This window comes from Anopheles maculipalpis, chromosome 3RL (assembly GCF_943734695.1).
Source record: "Anopheles maculipalpis chromosome 3RL, idAnoMacuDA_375_x, whole genome shotgun sequence".
Classification (NCBI taxonomy): Eukaryota; Metazoa; Arthropoda; class Insecta; order Diptera; family Culicidae; genus Anopheles; species Anopheles maculipalpis.
This window is the reverse complement of record NC_064872.1, coordinates 16,748,968-16,770,357: the sequence shown is the minus strand read 5'-3', so window position 1 is coordinate 16,770,357 and position 21,390 is coordinate 16,748,968. Positions and strand designations below refer to the sequence as shown.

At 42.0% G+C, this 21,390-nt stretch overlaps 2 protein-coding genes across 5 annotated transcripts in view; one reads left to right on the top strand and one right to left on the bottom strand.

Moving 5' to 3' along the window:
* The window catches only part of LOC126563720 (neural-cadherin), a 678,265-nt gene that overhangs the window by 448,234 nt on the left and 208,641 nt on the right, over positions 1 to 21,390 (bottom strand). The gene's annotated exons all lie outside the window — the stretch shown is intronic.
* The window catches only part of LOC126563785 (neural-cadherin), a 139,875-nt gene that overhangs the window by 65,077 nt on the left and 53,408 nt on the right, over positions 1 to 21,390 (top strand). For all 4 annotated transcript variants that reach the window (XM_050220522.1, XM_050220521.1, XM_050220524.1 and 1 more), the window contains exon 2: positions 16,671 to 16,814. In XM_050220522.1, coding sequence (XP_050076479.1) covers positions 16,671 to 16,814 — 144 coding nt within the window. The remainder of the gene's footprint in view (positions 1 to 16,670; positions 16,815 to 21,390) is intronic.

The window sequence follows — 21,390 nt, the reverse complement described above, 5'->3', positions numbered from 1 at the left end:
GCGTTTTGTGCAGCACACTGGAAGTGGAACAACAACGAACTAGATTAAACTTTACTGAGGTCTACACCTTGGCAGCAGTAGCGTTGATCTTTCGCACAGCCTTGCTGGTAGGCGCGCTGAGGGAAGAGAAGCTGGTTTACTTTGTAACCAACAGCAGCAGCGCTATGTGGTTGCTTCGCGGCACTAAGTTGCGTTCTACACGGGGAACGAAATAAAAAAAATAAAAATTCTCCAACCACTTTGCCACGGACCAGCATAAGAACTGTTTGCGCACGTGTAGCATTTACACACCGCGTTGAGTTTTGGCAAGTGCGTCGTCAACGGTGGGCATTGTTTGCGGGCAATATTTACCTCGCGTGTATGTATTCCCCCCCCCCCCCTCCGGTTTGCAGCGTAACCCGGGCTCACCACATTACCATCATCGGCTGGGTTTTGTGTGGGTCAAAAGTTTGCATTTGAGTGCTAACGCATGACTGCAGCGGCAACTTTATTGCGAAACAAATATTGCATCACGGGGGAAAAAAAGCTCGACAATGAGTGCTTTGCTGCAGTACACGGAAATTGAAATGCGTGTATTTATAGTTTTTCGTGCGGTAGAAAAGTGGCCTTTTACAATGTTTCTAACTGCTAGCAGCTCTCCCGCAAAGGAGAAATTCGTGGAATTTTTATATCAAAAGCACAGTAGATTGGTTTCAGAGAAAATTTTTATTTTCAACTTTATTAAACATAAATTAACATTCTCGTTAAGAAGTGTCAATGCAATAATATGGAAAACGTTGGAATTAACATTTCATGGAAATTTAAGCATCAGATTTTTATGTAAATAGATCGTGGTTGATGACGTAGTTTTTTCCGAAAATTCATTACCTTCAATATTTCAATGGTAACTCTGAATGAAAAATGGTGTGTAACATTAAAGACATTTAAATCGATACTTATTAAGCTTTCATTCGTCCATTCAAGCCAGATAAGACAGAAAGTGTTTGAAATATTTTTTCTGTGTTTTCCATCCACCCTCCCAAATTCGTTGCTATTAAATTAAAAATTGAAATTATTTATAGCTGATTTTTAAGCTGTTTCGATGACTATGTTGAACCGTTTTTGCAATTCAATTTCGTGAAAAAAAGAATTACGAAACTCAATAATAGCAGTCAAAGACAACAAGATGCTATAGATCTCTATAGTAAACTCAGTTAGCTGTGCTATTTATTGAAGGTTTTGGAATAACTTTTAGCTCCAAGCTACCTGACTTCAAATGCTCCCAAGCTCAGAAGTTCAGAGATGTGAATGTAAAGTCGTTCAAATTAAGGACCTTAAATGAGCTCACCCGTAGCCCAAAGCTTACACTTACCCGACGCTCTGTCATTCAATTTATTTGTATGATCTATTTTTTACCAAATAGAATTCCTTTCTCAAAACAGGTAAATAGACTCTTCTTCAAAAATAAAAACCCACCGTACTCAACCACCCACCGTTAAGTTCGTTTATTGATGTCAGTTTGCTGTCGTTTGCGAATTCCAATCATACCATCCCGTTTCATGTGTCAGAGGAAATTCGTTTAAAATTCAAACACAACTTCTCGTGCGACGACCATTCCAAACCCGTGCCAACGCATCCGATCAAATTTCACTTTACACCGGTTTTAACGACAACTTTGGTTGGATAACGCTTTACCGCGGGTCAGGGGCGATATCCTGCAATCGGTTGCCACAGAAGCGAACACGTAATAAGCGTTTCACGATTTCACAATCCACCAACGCCAGTTATCACCAGCTTGCGAATGGCGCACAAACGAACTCGAAATCGTTTTTCATTTTCTTGTTTTCTTTGCTTTTTTCCTCTCTTTGCCTCTCTGAATCTGTTGGAAGGTAAATAAAGGAACTGTTTTCGAATACTATCGTTCTGTGCCTCACATCGAGCAGAAGGAAAAGCATTAAAGTGATCGCGTCCTTGCTTGCTGGCGTGATTTCCACATTCGCCATCCACACGTGGAGCGGATTTCCCACAGCCATATGCATTTTATAGATTATAATGATTTTTATAGCGAAGATAGCCGCACCGATGTAAAATATGTAGAAAAGATGGGATTCCATTTACCGGAACGGGCCGGATACATTGCCGGGTAGCTTTCCTTTTGCAAATCGTATGTGCAATCATGATTTGGGGGTGGAGAAAAATATCAATTCCTATTCCGATAGCGAACCAGACAAACGGACAAACCGGACGGACCTTTCTTATGAATTCAGTGCTACGCTGTGGAATGGAAATTGCTCCTAAGGGGAAAACCGATGGTTCTCGCAAATACCTACGTTGGTCGTTTTGAAATCCTTTTTGGGCAGATTCAATGCACCGCAGCACGGGAGAGGGTTTTCGTCCCGTAAAACCGGACGCCAACGGACAAATGAGATGTACGCTTGTCCACCTTCTTGAACGACACACACACACACACACGCATACATCCATAGCACAAATTACGAATCTGGAATTTCGGACTAAAATGTAGATCCTTACGCACGGATACAAAAGCGACCATCACTTATGTGTACGATATGTGAGCGGTAGCGTTTCATTATCCCTTTTTTTCGTGTTTTCCCTCCCTTCCACCATTACGAGCAACATATTGGTGTTGTTGTGCCCTTTCCTTCCGAAGACGAAAGAGGGTGGGACGGACGTACACACCCAATCTCACCCAAAACCACCATCTGGCAAAACGGAGGCGAAACAACCTGAGAAAAGGCACTGAATTAGACGGTGGTTCGATTTTATGCAAATTTATGCAGCCCACGCTTCGGGCTTGGAGCTGTGAGTGTCCTCCGTTGCTGTTATCGCTCTCGTCCGGCCGGTGTATCTCGTCGGTGGCCCTTCAGACGGTAGGGGAAGTCAAAAGCTCTAGAAAAGCACGTTGCCTAACGCTTGTTAGGAGAAAACGCAAGGGAAAGATATACAGAGCTGCCGGATTGCCGGATTATCACCCAGATTACAGCCTTTCGGTGAAAGTGATCCGAATGGAGCCAGCATATGGTCAACGGTGAACTAGGGGTGGTGAGTGTGATACGCTTTTCTTATTTAGGACCATAGCTGGCTTTACTCAGGCAGCCAAAAAAGGAAACCAACCAGATGACCGATTCCAAATGACCAGATTATGAGCATTCGAACCGTTTCGGTTTCTTGGAATGTGCCGTCGAGAATGAAGCTCACATTTGGCGGCGCAATCCAGCGTTTGCTCGTTCTACACTTCCAAAGAATTGGTGAGAGAACTGCGTAGTTTGGTAAGCCTAAACACATGCTATTAGATGATTGAGATGATGGTGTGATTATTACATTAACTTCGAACTAGAACGCAATAGTCTATAATTGTTCCTATTTTTCCCGGTAAACCTGCCTCAAATATTGAGGAAATAATTTATTTCCAATCCTGCGTTACAGCAAAGAATCATGATCAAAAGATGGCAACTCGAACCACTCTAACGATTTCATTGTTGCAGTCAAACAGTGAGTGAGTATCGCTTACGCTGTGATGTTTGCAAACACCCATCAATTTGCCCTAGCACATCAGCAACAAACTGGACAACCCCATCAGGAAGCATTTAGACCTTAACAACATAACGTTTCCTCGTTTTTGTACAAACTGCCGATCAAGTTCATGCGAGGTGGTCCCGACACAAAGGACGATTGACTCGCCCGTTGATTTTCATCAATTAATTCTTAGAAAGTGGTAATGAACTCGATTGCGGTGCTGCGCACACAACGGTAGTGTGTATCGTACGGTGCCTCTGATAAACCTTTCGAAAATTGCAATGGACTATTCGTTCCCGGAAATACTATCGATACATCCATTACCGACAAAGCAAGGGGAAAATTTTTTGTTGTTAAGGTTCAGCTCTACAGCATTGCGTGTGTATTACCGATGCGTTCGATGTATCGTACGAAACACTAACATGATTGAGGCTTCTGCGTGGACAGCTGACAGGTGAAAAGCAACAGTGAGCGTTTTTTTTTTTGCGGTATGAATGACGTCCTTATTTATGATAACTAGTCCAAGATAATACTATTCAACGTGCCAAATAAGCCTATCTTTTCTACGAGCTTAATCATTTCAAATAATTTAAACCCCTTTTTAATGAGAAATTTTATCAGAAAAACGTGTAAGTTTCCATCTACATACGTTAAAGCTTGAACAGTTCAAATTCAAATGTTAAAAAATCTTGTTTTTTGTTCTCTTTACTATACAAAATCGAACATTATGTTACATCCCTCCCCAAATACCAAACCCCAAAATAAGTCCCTTTGATCAATAATTAAATTAAAGCATCACTCGGCGTTTGGACAAATTTGTGTTTCCCGCATTAAAGGTCAGCTGGTTGGAGCGCACAAAAAGCACGTTTGGCTCTTTTTTTTATCACGATCTATCACTGTCACTCAATAAGACCCAAGGCCCGGACATTTTGCAGCTTGTTCACGATTAAAATGTGGATTTGAGGGTTCCGAGTATCCGCTTTTTTTTTATTTTGTTGGGTAATACAAGGGGTTTATACGTTCATCGCATACATTATTCATTTAACAACCTTTTTGTTCCATTTTTTTGTGACAAATATTCCCAAACTTTTTCCCAGTACAGCAAACTTTCACTACTTGGGATACATTTTTTTCCAAGTATGCTACTTTTTACTCGAAACGCTGGAGCCACCATAGTACTGCGACTACTATCTGTCAGCGAAAGTTGTGTGCTCTACGGAAAGCCACCGTGCGGATGTAATTTGTTTTGAAGTGCCTGTCAACGGTGGCAAAAGTTGTGCCAGCCGTGGATGAGATTAGCAACACAGGCAAAAACTGAAATATACGTTTTCCTGTTCAAGTGGCAAATGGTTCTCCGTTTTTTTTTTTTTTATATTTCAGACGCACATACAATCCTGCACAGTCCTTACGTGCGTAGTGCCTCTTTCGGCTACGTGTAAACTTGTTAGGAGAAATTTTTTATCCAGCCGCTTTGAGCGATACTCCACCGTCCAAAAAACCGTCCTGTCAGCTGGTGTAGGAAATTAAATTTCATAAAAATCCGACTGTAAGTGTCAGTCGTTTCGGTTTCGCTCATAAATATTCTCTCCCTCTTCGTTCTTTCGCGTGACACTAACCCGGGTGGCGAGCATCGAACTGACCAGCCCTAGATTCCAACATTCAAAACTGGATCAATTCGCCAACAAGTCCGAAAGCTTGAGGAGGTGACAATTTGGCACAAACCGACTGGTGCCTGCTAATTGATTGATGGTTCACCCGCCGCCGACACGAAACTCCCACAACTTAGCCGTGAAGGGCTTTGCTGGCGAAACAAGCTCGCTTCCGGACCGGATTTGGCAAATGTCAGACAGAAGATAGCGCGTCGTACCAGGCGACAAACGAGGACAAAGTTTGTCCGTCGCACAGGATCCCGATATAATCAATCATCATTATGTTTGTGCCCGTAACCGTGCAGCAGTATTATTGGTTTATAAATCCATCAGCAAACAGATAAGCACACAATGCCACGGGTGATGCAGGTTGGCACAGGACTGGTGTTGACTCTAACTCTATCCCGCTGTTGCCCAGCACGAGCTGGCTGGGCACAACGCTGAATCGGTCTGCCTGTCTCGAGCAAGGGTTGGGATGAACTGATGCGGAATAAAAACTCAGACGAGCAATGCTGTTTGACATTGTTCGTGTTTTGCTAGGAAGAAAGCATCCGATGGACCGTAACTGGATAAGGAATTGCTGTAATGAAATAAGATCGCTGGTACAGCTTTTGCATTGGTGGACTTAAAAGCGATTTTAAAAAGATTAGCAGCTGAACCGAGAGTGTGAAAAGCTGACGCACTGGTCGTGACTTGTTAGTGACCTCGTGTAAAGAAAGAAGTGAATCGGGGCATACAATATTTCTTTTTTGCAAATTCCCAAAAACTACTCAAAATTACGACGAATTGTGTCCCAAACTTTGCCTGTTTACATGCGTCGTAAAATTAAGTCAATCGATAAGTAGATAAATCGATAGATTTACGAGCAGTAAATGGCCAGTCGGTTAGTACACGGTGTTCGAGTGTGCAAGCTGCATCGTCAATCATTGCTTCGCGACTTGGTGCAGCAGCTAAAAGCTTCTTCAGTTTCCCTGTATTCCTTTTTTTCTTCTTCTCCCAGTACGCTCAGTCCTCACAACACATGCACCGAACAAAAGTCACTTCGCAATGAACGTCAAATGAGTGTTTTCCTCGGGTGCCGGTGCTACATTATCGTCATCCTGTTTTTCTCGTTCAAGAGCCCAATGGATCATCAGTCCAGTCGGTCGGTCGGTCAACTCACAACATAATTCAGCCCGAGTTGCCCGGGAGAAACTTCTGACATGCTTACTAGCTCACCGGCCAGTCCAGTCATCCGACATTATACTATCACCTCAAACCGCGACCCATCTCTGGTGCAATGATTTTCACCCCCGGGTTTTACCGTGAACATAATGCTCTTCGAGCAGCCCGCAAGATAACGAATGAGCTGGAAATGATTGTTTGATTTATGATTTTGACATGAACAGCTAGCCTTCCTTACTCCCAACCCATACTCCCTCTGCACGACCGGAGGAGAAGTGTGATTCTAGGCACCAAATACGATAGCGAACATAATTCAATTACAACGCCGAGGATTACTGCGCACCCAAACCACTCGACCCAACGGGTAAGAAAGGGCGGGTCTATGTTTCTCGCTTCCACGCTCACCAAGGTGATTGACGATTCTGCCAAACGAGGTTGAAATGTGGTTCCGGGAATGACGAATGCTCCCCGAGGCCACCAATGCAGACATCGATGCGTGGCTGTGTTGAAGGGCAAACGACGTGTATGCTCGTGTGCTTTAGGAAGGATGAAATGCGCTTTTTTTAGTGTGCTGCGTCTTCCACCCATACGTGGTCTCGGTTTTCTCCATCAATCTTTTCCCAGTTGTATGTCCTTTCGATCGATCGGTTTCCTATCCTTTCCCGGCCTATCAAGTGCCACCTTCGCGCACCCCTTCAGTACCGGGCTCATTTTATGCTTGGTCGGATGGAAAGCTTTTAGGAAAATGGAACCGGATAGTTTATTGCGATTCGCCATCCCTTCATGTTGGCGTCATCTACATTGCTTGCCTTGCTTTGCGCCAGATCAATAAACTCCAAGCACCCTCTGGACTGTTTGGATGATCATTTCGTGTTCCCTCGCCCCAACAGATGTTGACTGTCCGGTGTACCGGGACGAGTTGACTGGACGAACATGAAAACTACTTAAAATGACTGCGAGCAGATGAAATGGGGAAAAAATCGAATGCAATAAATAGCGAAGCTTGCGCCGTGACCGGGGTTATTCAATTCGACACTGCAATCTGTGCCGTGGATGTGTGCACTAACAGTTCGCGTGATGAAATTTCTTCACACTGAAGCTTATTGTTAAACATGCGCTAGCATGCACGCGTTCGGGGGCTGGGACTTTGGCCGTGATGAAACAATTTCCGGCTCAAGAGCAAGCACACTAGCTGGCACGCTTGCTTGATATATTCAACGGCACGTTTGGCCTGTCCGTAGATGACGTCGGCCATTTTTCAATCGAGCTGCTTCCAAATATGCAAAACTCATTAAACTTCCATCAACTACTTGGTAACTTTCAAAGGGATGGTTTGAGTTTGAAGGTGTTCTTGATCTTCAAAACTTACTTCACTCCTGTTCAAAGCATATCTTTACCTTGATAATCGTGTTTTAAGTTCACTTAAAGAGATTTTTTTCGATATAAAGGGTATTAAACACGGTACAAAACTCCATTCTTTCATGCGTCTTAATCTACTCATGCCTTTGAAGTAAGCAATGAATGTTTCAATATCGTGTCAGTATCGGCATAAGCTAAAAAAAATCGTGCCAGTCGTTAGCATAAGGAGGAATTATGCTCACACGCTCAGTGGTCTGGTGATTGGGTTTAGCACCTCATCCCATCCACTACCAACCACACACCGTTATTATTATGTCAAACATGTCTTGCTTTGTAAATATCACCCCAAAATATATCTATTTGCATGAGCCGTCCCATGGATGGCCCAGCCAGGACCTGTCCCTTGCTGAAAAAAAGGACAACTTCACAGTCCACACAAAAAAAAAACCGTAAAGGATACGAAGAACAAGATACACAAAAATCGTTAAACTCGAACCGCACATCGGCATCGGTTTCATCATGCATAACCAACGACCGTAACCGCTCTGGTAAATCAGAGCCCAAATGATCCTTGCCGACCTTTCGCACGGGTAGCCCATCCCTATCCTGTTCAAACTTCCACCCCGGACACCTTCGGTGGCTGCAAATTGCCGAGCCGCTTAAGCCACATTCTTCGGGCTACAAGTTAATGGCATTTTGGAAGCGGCCAATCGACCCGCATTCAGAGAGGAGCCAAGCGTACTATGCTTGATGTGCCGGGCCCGATAAATCCCTACTCCCTCGGCAGTTAACACGGGCACGTAATCCCGCAACGATGGGCGCGCCTTCTCTCACCAAGCAGGTTGTTTACCAGCTGCCCAGCTGTACGCGCTCCTGTGTTACCCATCTTTTATTTACCGGACCTTTCGCTTGCCGGCAAAGTGAAACCAGATTATGCGGGTACTTTAATTAGTAATCCTCTTTCTATCGGTACGACCTGGTTCGGTTTCGTCCGGTAATCAGACTCGGAGTGACAGATCTTCGACGAACGGCGGAAGGGTAGATCGAGAAAAGATCTACCGGGAAGGATCATGATGAGTTTCACCCGTAATCGATCTTAGTAAGAAAGAGGATATGAGTTTTTCCCTTTGTGCTATGGACCCGTTATGAACTGCTTCGAATGATGAGAATAGCGTATGACGGGCAAGAATCAGAGGACACTTGTGTGAAGAACTTCTGGACTTAATTAATATGATTGAATGAATTGGTTCTAGCGTGTGAAAGTTGGTCTTGTGCCATGAAAACAATCGTGTTTGCTTGATTGACGGACAGAGCAATAAGACTATCTGCTCTTTATGGAGCAGCTTTTTTTCACAACTACATGCTAGAAATTAGTTCTAGAACTAGCGCTAAACAATAAGTTAATTTATTTTGACGAAAATTTGTCTAAAATACGCCAAAAGACAGCAGAATGATCAATTTACCAGACTTTAACTTCAACGTAAATATGTGCTTGTTTTTAAATGTTGTGTTTGTTTGCTAGTGCCTCAACCTGCTATTTCATTCTTGATTCTAACCGGGGCTATTTCAGAAAAGAACACAAAATTGCAATGGTAAATTAAGATAATGCTATTTTTCTTATTCTTAGCATAAAAACAGAGAGAAGTTATTTCTTATTTAAAGTGAATATTTTTTTGCTTAATAATAATAAATCAGGGTGAATAATCCGGGGGCTCGGTGGTGTAGACGACAACGGCGCCGGTCTTCTAACGGCAGGACCGGGGTTCAAAACCCATAAGGATCGTCCCCCCGTAGTGAGGACTGACTAACCAACTACGTGGTATCCGGCAGTCTAGTTTGCCATTTTGATGGCCGTCATGACCTTAGAGGTCGTTACGCCAAGAAGAAGGAGATTTTTTTCCTGTTCTTTGATTCCTCAATACCATGAACCTTTAGCTAGCAATTAAAGGCTTTTTTAATTCCTCGATTGCTCCTTAACTGAATAGTCAAGACAAGGTGTTTTGCGTGAGGGTTTAACACTCCTTAATTGATTATTCCTTCCTGCTCTATAATGTTTATTGTTTGCTTGTGATTGGACTTACTTTTTTGTCCATCGTTCCTTGAAATAATCTAAGAGATTATAGAAAAAACACTGCCAAAAAACAAATTATTGAAAATAACGCTAGATTTCTGAGATAATTTAATAAATAAAAAGAATATGGCCTCTCTTTTTTAAAGGATGAAATTGTAACCAACTCAAAACGCCGTAATTTCATTCATTATCTATTTATACACCAACAAGATTTTATCTAACCTCACAAAAACTCTTCAGGAAGTACTACAGAAGCACGATAACTAATTTCCGCCTGTCAAAGAAAATGCAGTTCACTGCATCAAATCAAGACCAGTTTCTCCAAAACAGACACACTAGCCACACGCGCTGGCAAGAGAAAAAAAAGTCCCAAATTGAAATTACGGTCTGAAGATAAATCACCATCATCAATTAGAAGTTCGTCTTGCCAGCACACATCCAAAAACAACCCACACGCCAACTGTTTCGGTGGATGGATGATGAGCTGCCAGTTATGGTTCTTCTCACCCGTTTTGACCTCATTACGCGTCGGAAGCGTGTCGTAGACGCAAACGTCGTCCGTCGGCGACGGTGACAACCGAAGGGAAAAGGCAAGATTGCATCCGGTCGGTGATATCCTACACCAGAGTACGGTACCGACAAACAAAAACCTCCATCAAATCCCGGTGCGCTTGTACCGTTGTCATGAGTGGTGGTGGTGTCCCAAAACGTGAGTGTCCTCAAATAGGGCACCAGTAGAAGCAGCACTATCATCAGAGACTTCCCATTTTCGTCAAACCAATCTATCTCCACAGCCGTACACCATTGCTAGGGCTTCGTTTATTTTTTGCACTTGATTGCATGTGAATCCAATTGCACCAGCACAAGAAGAAAATTTCTCCTTGAAATGAAAAGAATGCACTTCCGCCACGGGTTTGTCAGAAAGCGGGATGAAGCGGGAAAGAGAAAGAGAACGAGAGAGAGAGCACCAAAACAGCGAAGAAAGCATAAACCCAAAAACGCTCCATTGCCCAGCATCCATTCCACTTTCTTGCTTCCACCACACTCTTCCTGAACCCATGTGATGGAAACACTTCCAGAATGGCAACATATTTTTACCACTAGCAGTCCGTTTTACTTTCCCTCCCCCGGTACCAGCACTGTATTTCTTTACAATTTCTTTCCCTGGTGGTTTTCTTCATTTTCCCACAATATAAAACCCAGATAGGGGAGCATGCAGCAAAAAAAAAGAATCCGATTCAGGAGCTAATAAACAAATATAAAGGGAAAAGTACAATAACACAAATTGAGAACCACTCCTGGGACGCCTTGTGCAAACGAATCGGGCAAAACGGTGCCCACCATCCCCGAGGCAGCAGCAAAAAGGCAAAAGAAACCTTACTCGGACGGAAAAGTGCACCACTGCAACAAATTGATGCAATTTTTTATTTAATTAATTCCACTTAGTGTTTGTTTATTGCACCAAAATGTCGTCAACGGGTGAACAATACCGACACGTTGTTGGTGCGGAAGGGATGGAAGCAATGAGGTGTACCGTGCAGGTCCGCCGAACGTGTGGAAAGGAAGCTTAAGAATATTATATTTTCCAACCCGTGCCTGACTTGAATGTTTGGGAAGGGGGAGAATGAGAATGTTTCGGGAGCAGAGAAGCGAAAAACAGAGACGGAATGTTGTTTTCGGGTTCTGCCGAACAAAGAATCATGTCTTAATCCCAGCTGTCGGTGGGACGCGCGACTGTGCTTGGTTGGGTTTTATTTTTAAGCTTGCGATTATTTGTTTTTGTTGCGTCTATATCCATTCATTTCTTCCCTAATAGAGAAAACTCGTGACACAATGAAGAGTTGTGAACAATCATGGGATTGTACGGAGCAAGAAGAGATTTCGGTTCCTTAAATGGAAGTTATGGTGGTAATAAATTGAAGCACCAAGATGGCATGATAACGGAAGCTTCTACCGGTGTGTTAGATAAACAAGTGCAGTAGAATGTCTTTTTTTAAAAGAGCTGAAAGCATTTGAAATCATCAAGTTATGATCAACAGATCCACTTATCTAATAAAGAAAAATTATGAGAAAACGATATGCTTGCTTTTTCCATATGCCCAACGTCCCATTAAAACGATATTAATACATTTATTGATAAAACATTAACGCTTTACTTTATTATAGCAAAAAACAGTAGTCGAGAATCCCACACTCTCCCTCTCCAAATCTTTCAAACAAACCGCCTATCCCGTCGAGGCGTTAATGCGCGACCAGTTCTGTTGCTTTGCAAAAAGTTTCTAATTCCAGCCTCTCGCTAGTCCTCCAGGGAAACGTAACATTGCACAAAGATACACTCACGCGGTCCCATTTTAATGGACGGTCGTAAAACAAAATATTATTTCATCCTAGAATCAATTAGTCGCTTGCCAGAGCGGCTCTTGTTTTTGTAACCTCTTGCCCTTCTCATTGGTACGAGGGTTTTGCACACCAGTCCGTTCGCAAACCGAACCTTTTTCAATAATTGGGTCGACTGCTGGCCCACGCCACAGAGATTCCGATGCTGACAAGAAAGAACCGTCATAAAAGTGCGAGAAAGTGTCCTGGCAACCCCAAAACTGGGGACGAATCAGCCCGAAGAGAGCGTGCGAGGTTTTATGTCGCCTAGGGCGAATGTTATCATCAATGTCGCTTAATAAAATGTCTTTGTTTTTGGGGGTAGGATTTTGTGATGCCAGCTCTTATTGCAATCATTTGGCTTTATTTTTATCTAATTTGACGTGTATTTGCTGGCTGGCGGTGTGTTGGTGCTTTATCTGCGCGATCCAGCTTTTTATTACCATTGTACATTTTTCCTTGCAATGAATTTTCCTGATGAGGGATGATGTTTCATGGCCGTGGTTTCATTCCACAGTGCCACACTATAGAACACCGTGCTCGAGTTGAACGATTCGAAAGCGACAAATACCGTTGTCGATAGATTGTCATTAATTTATAGTGCTGGTGGAGGCGCCTGGTGCTTTGTACATGCTGTCTGGCGTTCCAAGGTTCGGCGCTCGAACAACTTTCCGGTATGAAGAAAGCATACAATATGCTACATTCGGATGGTTTGGAACAGACGGTGAAGCAGGATGATTGAAAAATGGGAAGGAAATGTAATAACCCTGATCAATGCAAACAACTGGCGCTATGTCCTTCTGATGTAGTTTTATTATGCTTTTCTCTACTCTGGTTTAGCATTGAACGAATTGAAGTGCAGTGTTAACTTCTGTATCGACACGTTTTCAATAAATTGTGAGTGAAAGGCCTATTGAATTGAAAAAATATAAAAATATTTAAATTTTTTTTTGGATCGGCAACCCATGAGTTATTTTAACATAACCCTTAGCCAAATTTTTCATCAAAACATGCCAAGTGGTTAATCGATTCTAAACTGATTGCTTTTTTAATTTCGCAGTTTAAAATAGATGCAATTGAAAATTCAACTAAATTATTTCGCTTGCACTTTAGTAAACTATTTATTCAAATCCTTCGCCTATGACAGCATAACACACTGCACTATGCCCCGGGAACACCAGCAACCAATCCAACACCAGACATCAAGTACACCAGAAACGATACGATATGCTCAGTCCCCTCCCTGTTGATGAACACATCATACCTGCTGAACGAAGAAGGAAAACACGTTGAAAAGTGGATAATTCAATTTTGCCATTTTCACCCAGCCTGCACCAGCTCGAAACGCGGCTTCGGTGTTGCTGACGTATGCAACGACACTCTAGCATATTCATACAAACGGTGAATAGCGATCGAGAAAAAAAAGTACTGCTCACGAACGAAGTCATATTTGACTAAATAATAAATTTCATTTCGTACTGTTCGATCGGTGCGCGATTCAACTATATTTCTACCAGCAAACTGCTTCACTGCATGTTGATTTTGGGAACCGTTCGATCAGAATCGATCACGGTAAGGGTGAAGCGTGAGCATACGTTTTGGTCTAGTTTAATTTCGTTTCGTTTGCATCTGTCTAGTGCAGTACGGGACGCTACCTCTAGTTATCTACGGCTTTGACAGGTCGTCTAAGGAAGCTTTAGGGCTCGGTTGAGATGTGCTGTTAAGTACATACGCAGTACAAAATTGAATTTTTCTGCTTAGTTTTCTTAACTAGAGCCATTTTGTTAATAAGAGAATTTTGAGATCTTTTTTGTCTTGTGATTCCTCTTGCGTTCAATGCTGGCACGGATAATTTTTAATTACTATGCCAATTGTACACGCAATTCAAACACAAATCAATTTTAAGTGTGGATAACTAAATGCCCAATCATCACATTTTTAAAACGTTTGATTGCAAATCCTAAAACAAAAGCTAATCGTTTGTTTTAACAACCCTTTTAACAATAATAGATGCAATCTTTTTTAATGTTATTTCAATGTTGTTCAATGCTTTGCTATATCACTGGTAGCCTAAATTTAACTTTTAAAATTTGTTCTCGTTTGTAGAACCACAAGCATAAAGAATAGATGCCACGAGAACGATACTCTGTTGTTGTATTAGTTCCACGCTATTGCATATTTTCCTGCACTTTTTTCAACCACCCGTGTTTTTTTTTTTTTTTGTATTTATTTCACAACCTTTCACTGGCCTATCGTAAATACTGTATTTATTTATTGCAAACTGCAACCCAAAATCATATTTACTCAATTCAATTCTTGCTGTGAATATTTTTCAATTCTGAATAACTTTGTGCATGCCAGTAGCAATAAGCAAAAATAAGCAGAGAATGCAGACAAACTATAAAACGAACAACAAATCATATCAAGAGGTATTGCTTTGTTTCTTGTTTTTTCATAGCAAATGTTTTTTAAATATGCGTCAGTTTGCTTGGGCGGTTTGAGCAAAACTGTTGCCATTTTCGTTTTGCTCGTTGTGTAGTGCATCAAAATTATGCAACGCTCACTGAGGCAGGCTACTGTTTGCAGCTGGGGTTCGTCATCTTAAATATGCGGGGAATAAAATGTGCAAAGAACGTGGGAAAGCAATGTGGGGTTTTTTTATAAAATGTTAAAATAATCAACATGTTAATACTATTTGCTGCATTCCACAGCGAAGTGAATTTGGTGCACGGTTCATTGATTAATGATTTTGCACTTTTATCCAACAGTTTGTTGTAGCTTGCATTTTTTGTTGAATGAACATTTTGTATGAATTTTGCCTTGACGGCGAAGTTATAATGAATTTTGTGAATTCGTTTATCAAATGTCTTTTAAAAAAATGCAAAGAATGATCATAAAAATGCAAAATACTTTTCAGCGAAGTTGAAAATAGCTTTTTCAATTTTTGTTTTCATTCGAGCGTCGGGATACTGAAGTTTGATCATTTTATTTCAAAATATTTATTGTTTATTACAGTGTGTTTATAATAAAGTACCTTACTAACATTAAATATTTTATTTTCTAACTTTATTCTTTTCTTCACACAACTGTATTTGGAAAATGTTGTTGTTCTTACGTTTCCTCCAACAATGTTTTCGTTCTCGATTTTTACGCATCAAATGCCAGAAACGAAACTTTTCGCTTAAATAAGAATCTCCCACTCAAAGTTTTGTGTCACAAAGTAATCAAAAAGCTTCAACTTAATTTCGATCTCTAAGGTGTTCCATTTATCGGTATCGGACACTGCCGTACACTGTGCTTGTGCACGTGCGCTTCAGTAAATACACAATATGGTCTGCTAAAATCACCACAAGGCATTCGATAAAATTGGGTAGCAACAAGCCAAACGATCAGAGACAAGCTACTGCCAGCACGAAAAATTCTGTGACCTCGTGTCGACCGTGACTTTGCTGGAGTTTCAAGCAGAAACCGAAAAGCACACTTACATACACGCTCACACAAGAAGCTCCAAATTGAACCCGGATGGTGGCGGTTTCTTACCGATTGCTTCCTGGCGATCCCTGACGGTCGCTTCAGGCAGCTCCAAACCAAGCGAACGACCGTACGAACCGTACGTACCCAATCGAAGTCAGAAATCATGGTAGTAGAAAATGGATTTTAAATTGTTTCAAATTGTGCTGCCTCGTGCACTTCTTGATGCGCAGCACGAAGAAGCACGGAACCAGCATGCCCAGTGCCCAACGAAAACCCCGCTCGCCTGAGCCCAATGCCGTACGGCGATTGCAATTGCACCGTATAAACCTCAGCCGGAACGCGAACTGCGCGGTACGCGCGGTTCGATGGATATCTCTGTTTGGATTTGAGATTTGTGCCTCAGTGCGCTCGCTCACGGCTTCTCTTCCCCGTACGGGAGTTCGTTCCCCGAAAAAAAAAACCCCAACCAACCGTCTTTGCGTGTGTGCCGATTCTTTCTCACTGGCTGCCCCATGCTGGGGATGGGTGCATATAATGGATGCATTTCCAGTGACACCAAACCGGGGTTTGGGTAACGAGCGAACAATGTGTGTGTGGTTTTTCCTATTTGAACTTTTTACATTTCTGTTTTTATTCCTGCTCTTATCCCTCCTCGTTGTTTTTTAAACCTCCCGTTTTCGCTGCAAGCTTTTACCGTGGAAGAAGTCTTGGTTCGTTGTGTAACTGCAATTACCGTGGATCGAAGCGAAACGGAAGGGAAATCGAAATTTATCGTTCTCGTTTTCCATTAGTGGTCACTGGTGCGCTTGGAGCGTCCGGACCGGAACCGATTCCGAGTGACATATGCACGACATCGCCAAACGACACTTGGAATAAAATTAAAATATTTCCCAATCGTATCCGTCTTTTCGGACGGCGCTTTGAGATAGGAGCGGGCGCTTTGTTTGCGTTTGCGAAAAAAGAGAAGATGGCGTTTTTTTGCGCGCTATATTTGTACACGTAAAACAATCGCACAATGCATACTAATGAATGCTTCTGTGTCTCTTGGTTTTTCGTTTCAGTTACTAAATTCATCAAAACAGGTATTGCCGACAAGAACGACTATCCGCTCTATTTCGAGAAGGTTATTTATGAGGCGGACATCGACGAAAATGTGGAAATCAATCACAACTTTCTTAACGTCACCGCAAAGACGCACGGTGAGGGTAAGTACTCTATCTTGGCTATAATGGATCAATAAGAGATCAAAAAAAAAAAAAAAACTGTCCGATATTCAAGATTTTAAAGAGTTAAAACCTTTACCTCCCCGGGACTAACACGCCTCACCGGAACAGTCCCTAGACGCCTTAATGGCTGTTACGTAGTTTGAAGCTTGTAATATTACTCTTATCTCCCACACTCTTTCATAATCGCGATAAAAAGTCCACAAGGAAACACACGAAAATGTTTTGCAAATATTTGCGTCTTAATTCAGAGCCATCCCCTTGAGGCGAAGTACGCTCCAGAAAGCAGACCGAAAAAAGAAACGCCAGAAAACATCCTAACGCCACTCAACTTCCGGGGATGATCGTGGTGGGAACACAAGCTTTTACACCCCAAACCATATGCTTCGTGCCTTAGTGCCTTTAGCTTTTTTTTTTCTCTGGGATGTCAGATGAGTACCAACGATTTGCTGTATTTTTCTCTTTCTATCCGACCTTTACGTATTCCCCATGAATGGAGAGGAGTGGTTTTTTTTTTGCTTCTTCAAATTCTCTAGAGAAGTTCCAGTGTAATGCATTTACCGGGAACATGTACAACCGTCTTCACATGACGCATCTATTCCCAATGCTCGTGTAGCATCCCTATCCGGTGAGCTGTTTGTGCGAAGAAAATACAACTTTAAGTATGTTTATATCTTTCTCAAAAGCTAACCTTACTTTTTTGAATCGAAACACTCGACGCTTCAAGAATTTCTTGAGCTTGCAAGCGTTTTGAGAATAGTGTTATCTTTACTAAATTAAAAACAGCTAAAGAAATGTGTGCGAATTGGAATCGAATCCATGGAATCTTGTACTTAAGTCATTTGAAGGTAATTAACAATGGCATCATAAAAACTTCCTTAATTCTCGTAATCTCTTACCATCAAAAACCAATTAAACATAATCGACTTTGTACATCATCATAAAATGTGTTAGACTGGCACTTAAAACATGGTCTGCTGCTTCTAGTAATGCCCTTCTTAAGTTTCTCCTTTTAACTGTAAACAATAACCCTAATCGGTTTGGCCCTTGTCTTTCCTACAACTTTTCTCAAGAAGCCATGCATCATTCGAATTCTACACAAAAACCGAAAACTTTATTCTCAGCCTTTCCGGTTCGCCGGTAACAGGCCACCACGGTTGAGATGTTTAAGGGTTTAAAGCGAAATGTACATAGTGTATGTGTGCGTATACAAACACACATTGACGAATAGAGGTCGTCAGTTGACTTCAAACAGTATGACAACCATGAGCGCTAGCAAAACATTCTTACGCCAGCCAGTTCATGGCGCTCGACAAAAGTAAGGCAAATATTTATCGCTGGTGAAACTCTACACAGCGCCTTCACTTCCTTTCCTTTTTGCACCCTCTACTAACCTCTCACCAGTGGAATGTTCGCAAGGGACACGCTTACACGCAGCTGTAAGATCAACGGCGGAATGTTCTTGGGGTCCGCTGGTGAATTCCATTGACGTTTTCTGTGAGTGCACACGCGACTATCGTGGAGTAGCTTAAATGCTTCATTTTCTTGCTATGGCACTAATTTTGATAAAGCTCACTTTCACTTCACCTCAAACCAGAATGTGCCACAAAGTAGGGCACGCCTGAATCCATGAATTCATTCAGCTCAGACCACAAATACTTACACTAACAAACAAACAAAAAAAAAAAAAGGAATCCTATTTCCGTGACGGTGAGGGAAAGAAAAAAAAATCGTAAAGAAAATCTGATCATCGTGGCGGTGGCCAAATCTCACCAAAGTATCAACCGCCGCTCGTTCCAAGTTCCACAAGAGTGTGTGTGCGAGTGTGACCGAAAAATAAGGAAGGAAAAGTAGAGCGCTTCAGAGTCAATTTATTTCGATTTCATTTGCATTTCGAAGCAACTTCCGCTTGCTAAACCAGCTTCAAGTGATGATGCGAAATATGCTACAAGGAAAGAGCTTCTTTTTTGCTTCAGCCTCTTCTCCCCACCATTCATTGGGTTGGGAGCAGCTAGCAACTTGGCGACAATGATAGGACGAATATTGAAGCATTTTTTTGAAGCGGTAGAGGAAACAGGGAACAATGGAACAAGCGGGGAGCGTAACAAGGAAATACGATTCGATTGGATTATTAGCACGAAAGCTTTGCGACTGTGCGTACGGAGGTTTGGCACCGCCATTTCGAAGGACACACACACACACACCCCAACTGAGCCCTGTAAATGACAAGAATCGAAGCAGACGAAGAAAACAATTTCTAACCCGGCACTCGGCTTTACGGGTGCGAACCGGCTGCGATTGTCACAGCTCCCCAACAATCACCAAAACCTTCTGGTAACAGCAGTCTGATGTCTACCAGCCCAATCACACGACCTCGATAGCGCAATCGATGAACGGAATCAGCCCGGTATTGCGATATTAAAGAAATGGTCGCCGTCGTTGTCGTCGCCGGCGTGGAAAGGTTGGCATTAATTCAATAAATTAATCCCTTTTGCGAAAGTCACTCAAGGCCATGACCATGGCGGCGTAGTAATATGAAGTCGTGTGCTTTTTGCTATTTTTTATACGCCCCGAGAAAACTTTTCCTCTCCACCGTAGACGTCACCTAGATCAAGCGATTTTTCAATCAGTGTAACTTTTCAATCCACTTCGACCGTTTTCAATAGCCGGAGAAGTTAATGGTAGCCGCTTTGGTTAAGCTTGGCTGGCTTAACGATAGCCGTTTGCTGTGGGCATAAGGAAAATAAGGGATATAAATGGATGCCAGGAGACGATTTCACTGTGAACGTGGCGAGAGAGAGAGAGAGAGAGAGAGAGAGGGAGAGAGAGCTGGCTTCCAGCTTTCGGGAAAGGAACAGAACAGGGGCAGAAGGATTAAAATGCTATATTCTTGCTACCGAAGCGTGCAGGCAATAAACAAATCACCCCAGTGCTTATTCCACGGTACCGTGAAATGAAACCCGGAACCCAAACAAGTTGTCAATTGGATCCTACAAATTAGGTCGCGCTCCCTTTGATGTGGATCGTGGTGCAGGGATTTTGATTTGTGGAAGGTTTTACTGTACCGTTTCCTTTTTTTGTATCGTGGATTTCCTAGTTTCTTTCCTGTAAATCTGGCGTGTCGGCTTGTTTTTGTGTGCCGGGGATCGTCGGCTCGGTACAACACAAATTAATGGCCGTATAATTAACCAGTTCTTAGCTAGCTTTACAACCTGCTAAGCGTACTTATCCCTTTCGAGCTTCAAATAGGCTTATATGATTTGTTTTTGATGTTACGGCATTATCCGAGGTATGGGAATATACGAGCTTCGAACATAGACGTAACGGATGCTCAACCGTGAAGGATGTAAATCTTTTAATTATTTCTTTGTATTACCTTACCACGGATCAAGTTCTGGATTGCTGGATTTTAGTTGATTAAGCACATAATCTGGTAGATAGAGTGAGGGAGAGAAAGAGAGCAAAATGTTAAAAATAATTTAAATATTTTTTATTACATGCAGTAACCAAAAAAAATCTTAAGTTTTCCCCACAGTCACACAATCAGATTTTGGTAGTTTTGAAGAAATGTACTCTCAATTTCTTATAGACATCAAGCGCTTCATGGAGTATTTATTTTCAGCTTCAAAAAATATTATCAAATGCGTTTTGCTTTCATTGGCTAAAAAAAAGCAATTTTATAAAAAAAAAATAAAAACATAACATGGTGCATTTAAACAACCTTTGAAAGCTGAATAATTACTCTTGGGACGATCTTACAGTAGAGCCGATGTGACATTGATCTTCATACAGCAGGATCGGCAATCAAATATCGCCTGAACCATCTTCCCGTACGCAGGACTGATTTCCAAGCTGTGGAAAAAGCGTTGTCAATGATAACTGTATGATTACTTATCTTGCTACTTTTACTTGTTTCTTTGCGATAAGGCAACAAATAAGATTGATTACTAACAGGTTTCTTCGTTAAGCATTTAAAGATTTAATTCTTAAAATCCTTTTTTTTTGTAAAAGATGAAGACTTGTGTAAAATAAACCAAAATGTAAAATAAATCTGAGTTAAATTATTCCCATAAGCATCAGCCTGTTCCACAAGTCGTCCTCGTGCGATCATACTCACAGATTTTACATTTCACATGTAAATTCAATTTGAATCTCGACACTTTTTCATAATAAACAAACCACCGCATACTTTTTCCCTTGCGAATACTCATAATTGTACTTCCTTACCGGCAAGAAGTGCACGCAATAGCTTGTCACACACTTTCAGCTGAAGTTACGAATTCATTCATCAGCAGCAGCAAGGTAAATAACGCGCAGCATCGCAATCTAACCAACCTGCCGCCGTGCCGGTGGTTGCAAAAGGTGTAGCATTTCTTTACCGAACTCCACGAACCGGCTGTAAGTGTGTTGTGTTTCTACGAGTGGATCGGAATAAAATCACTCGTGCTAAATTAAATTTCCTCGTTCGCACACCAGTCTGCCAGTGCGTTTACGCGCTCCACGGCAAGCTTGGCGTGTTTGAGAGCGAAGCAGAATGTTGGTGTGCTCACGCTTAACC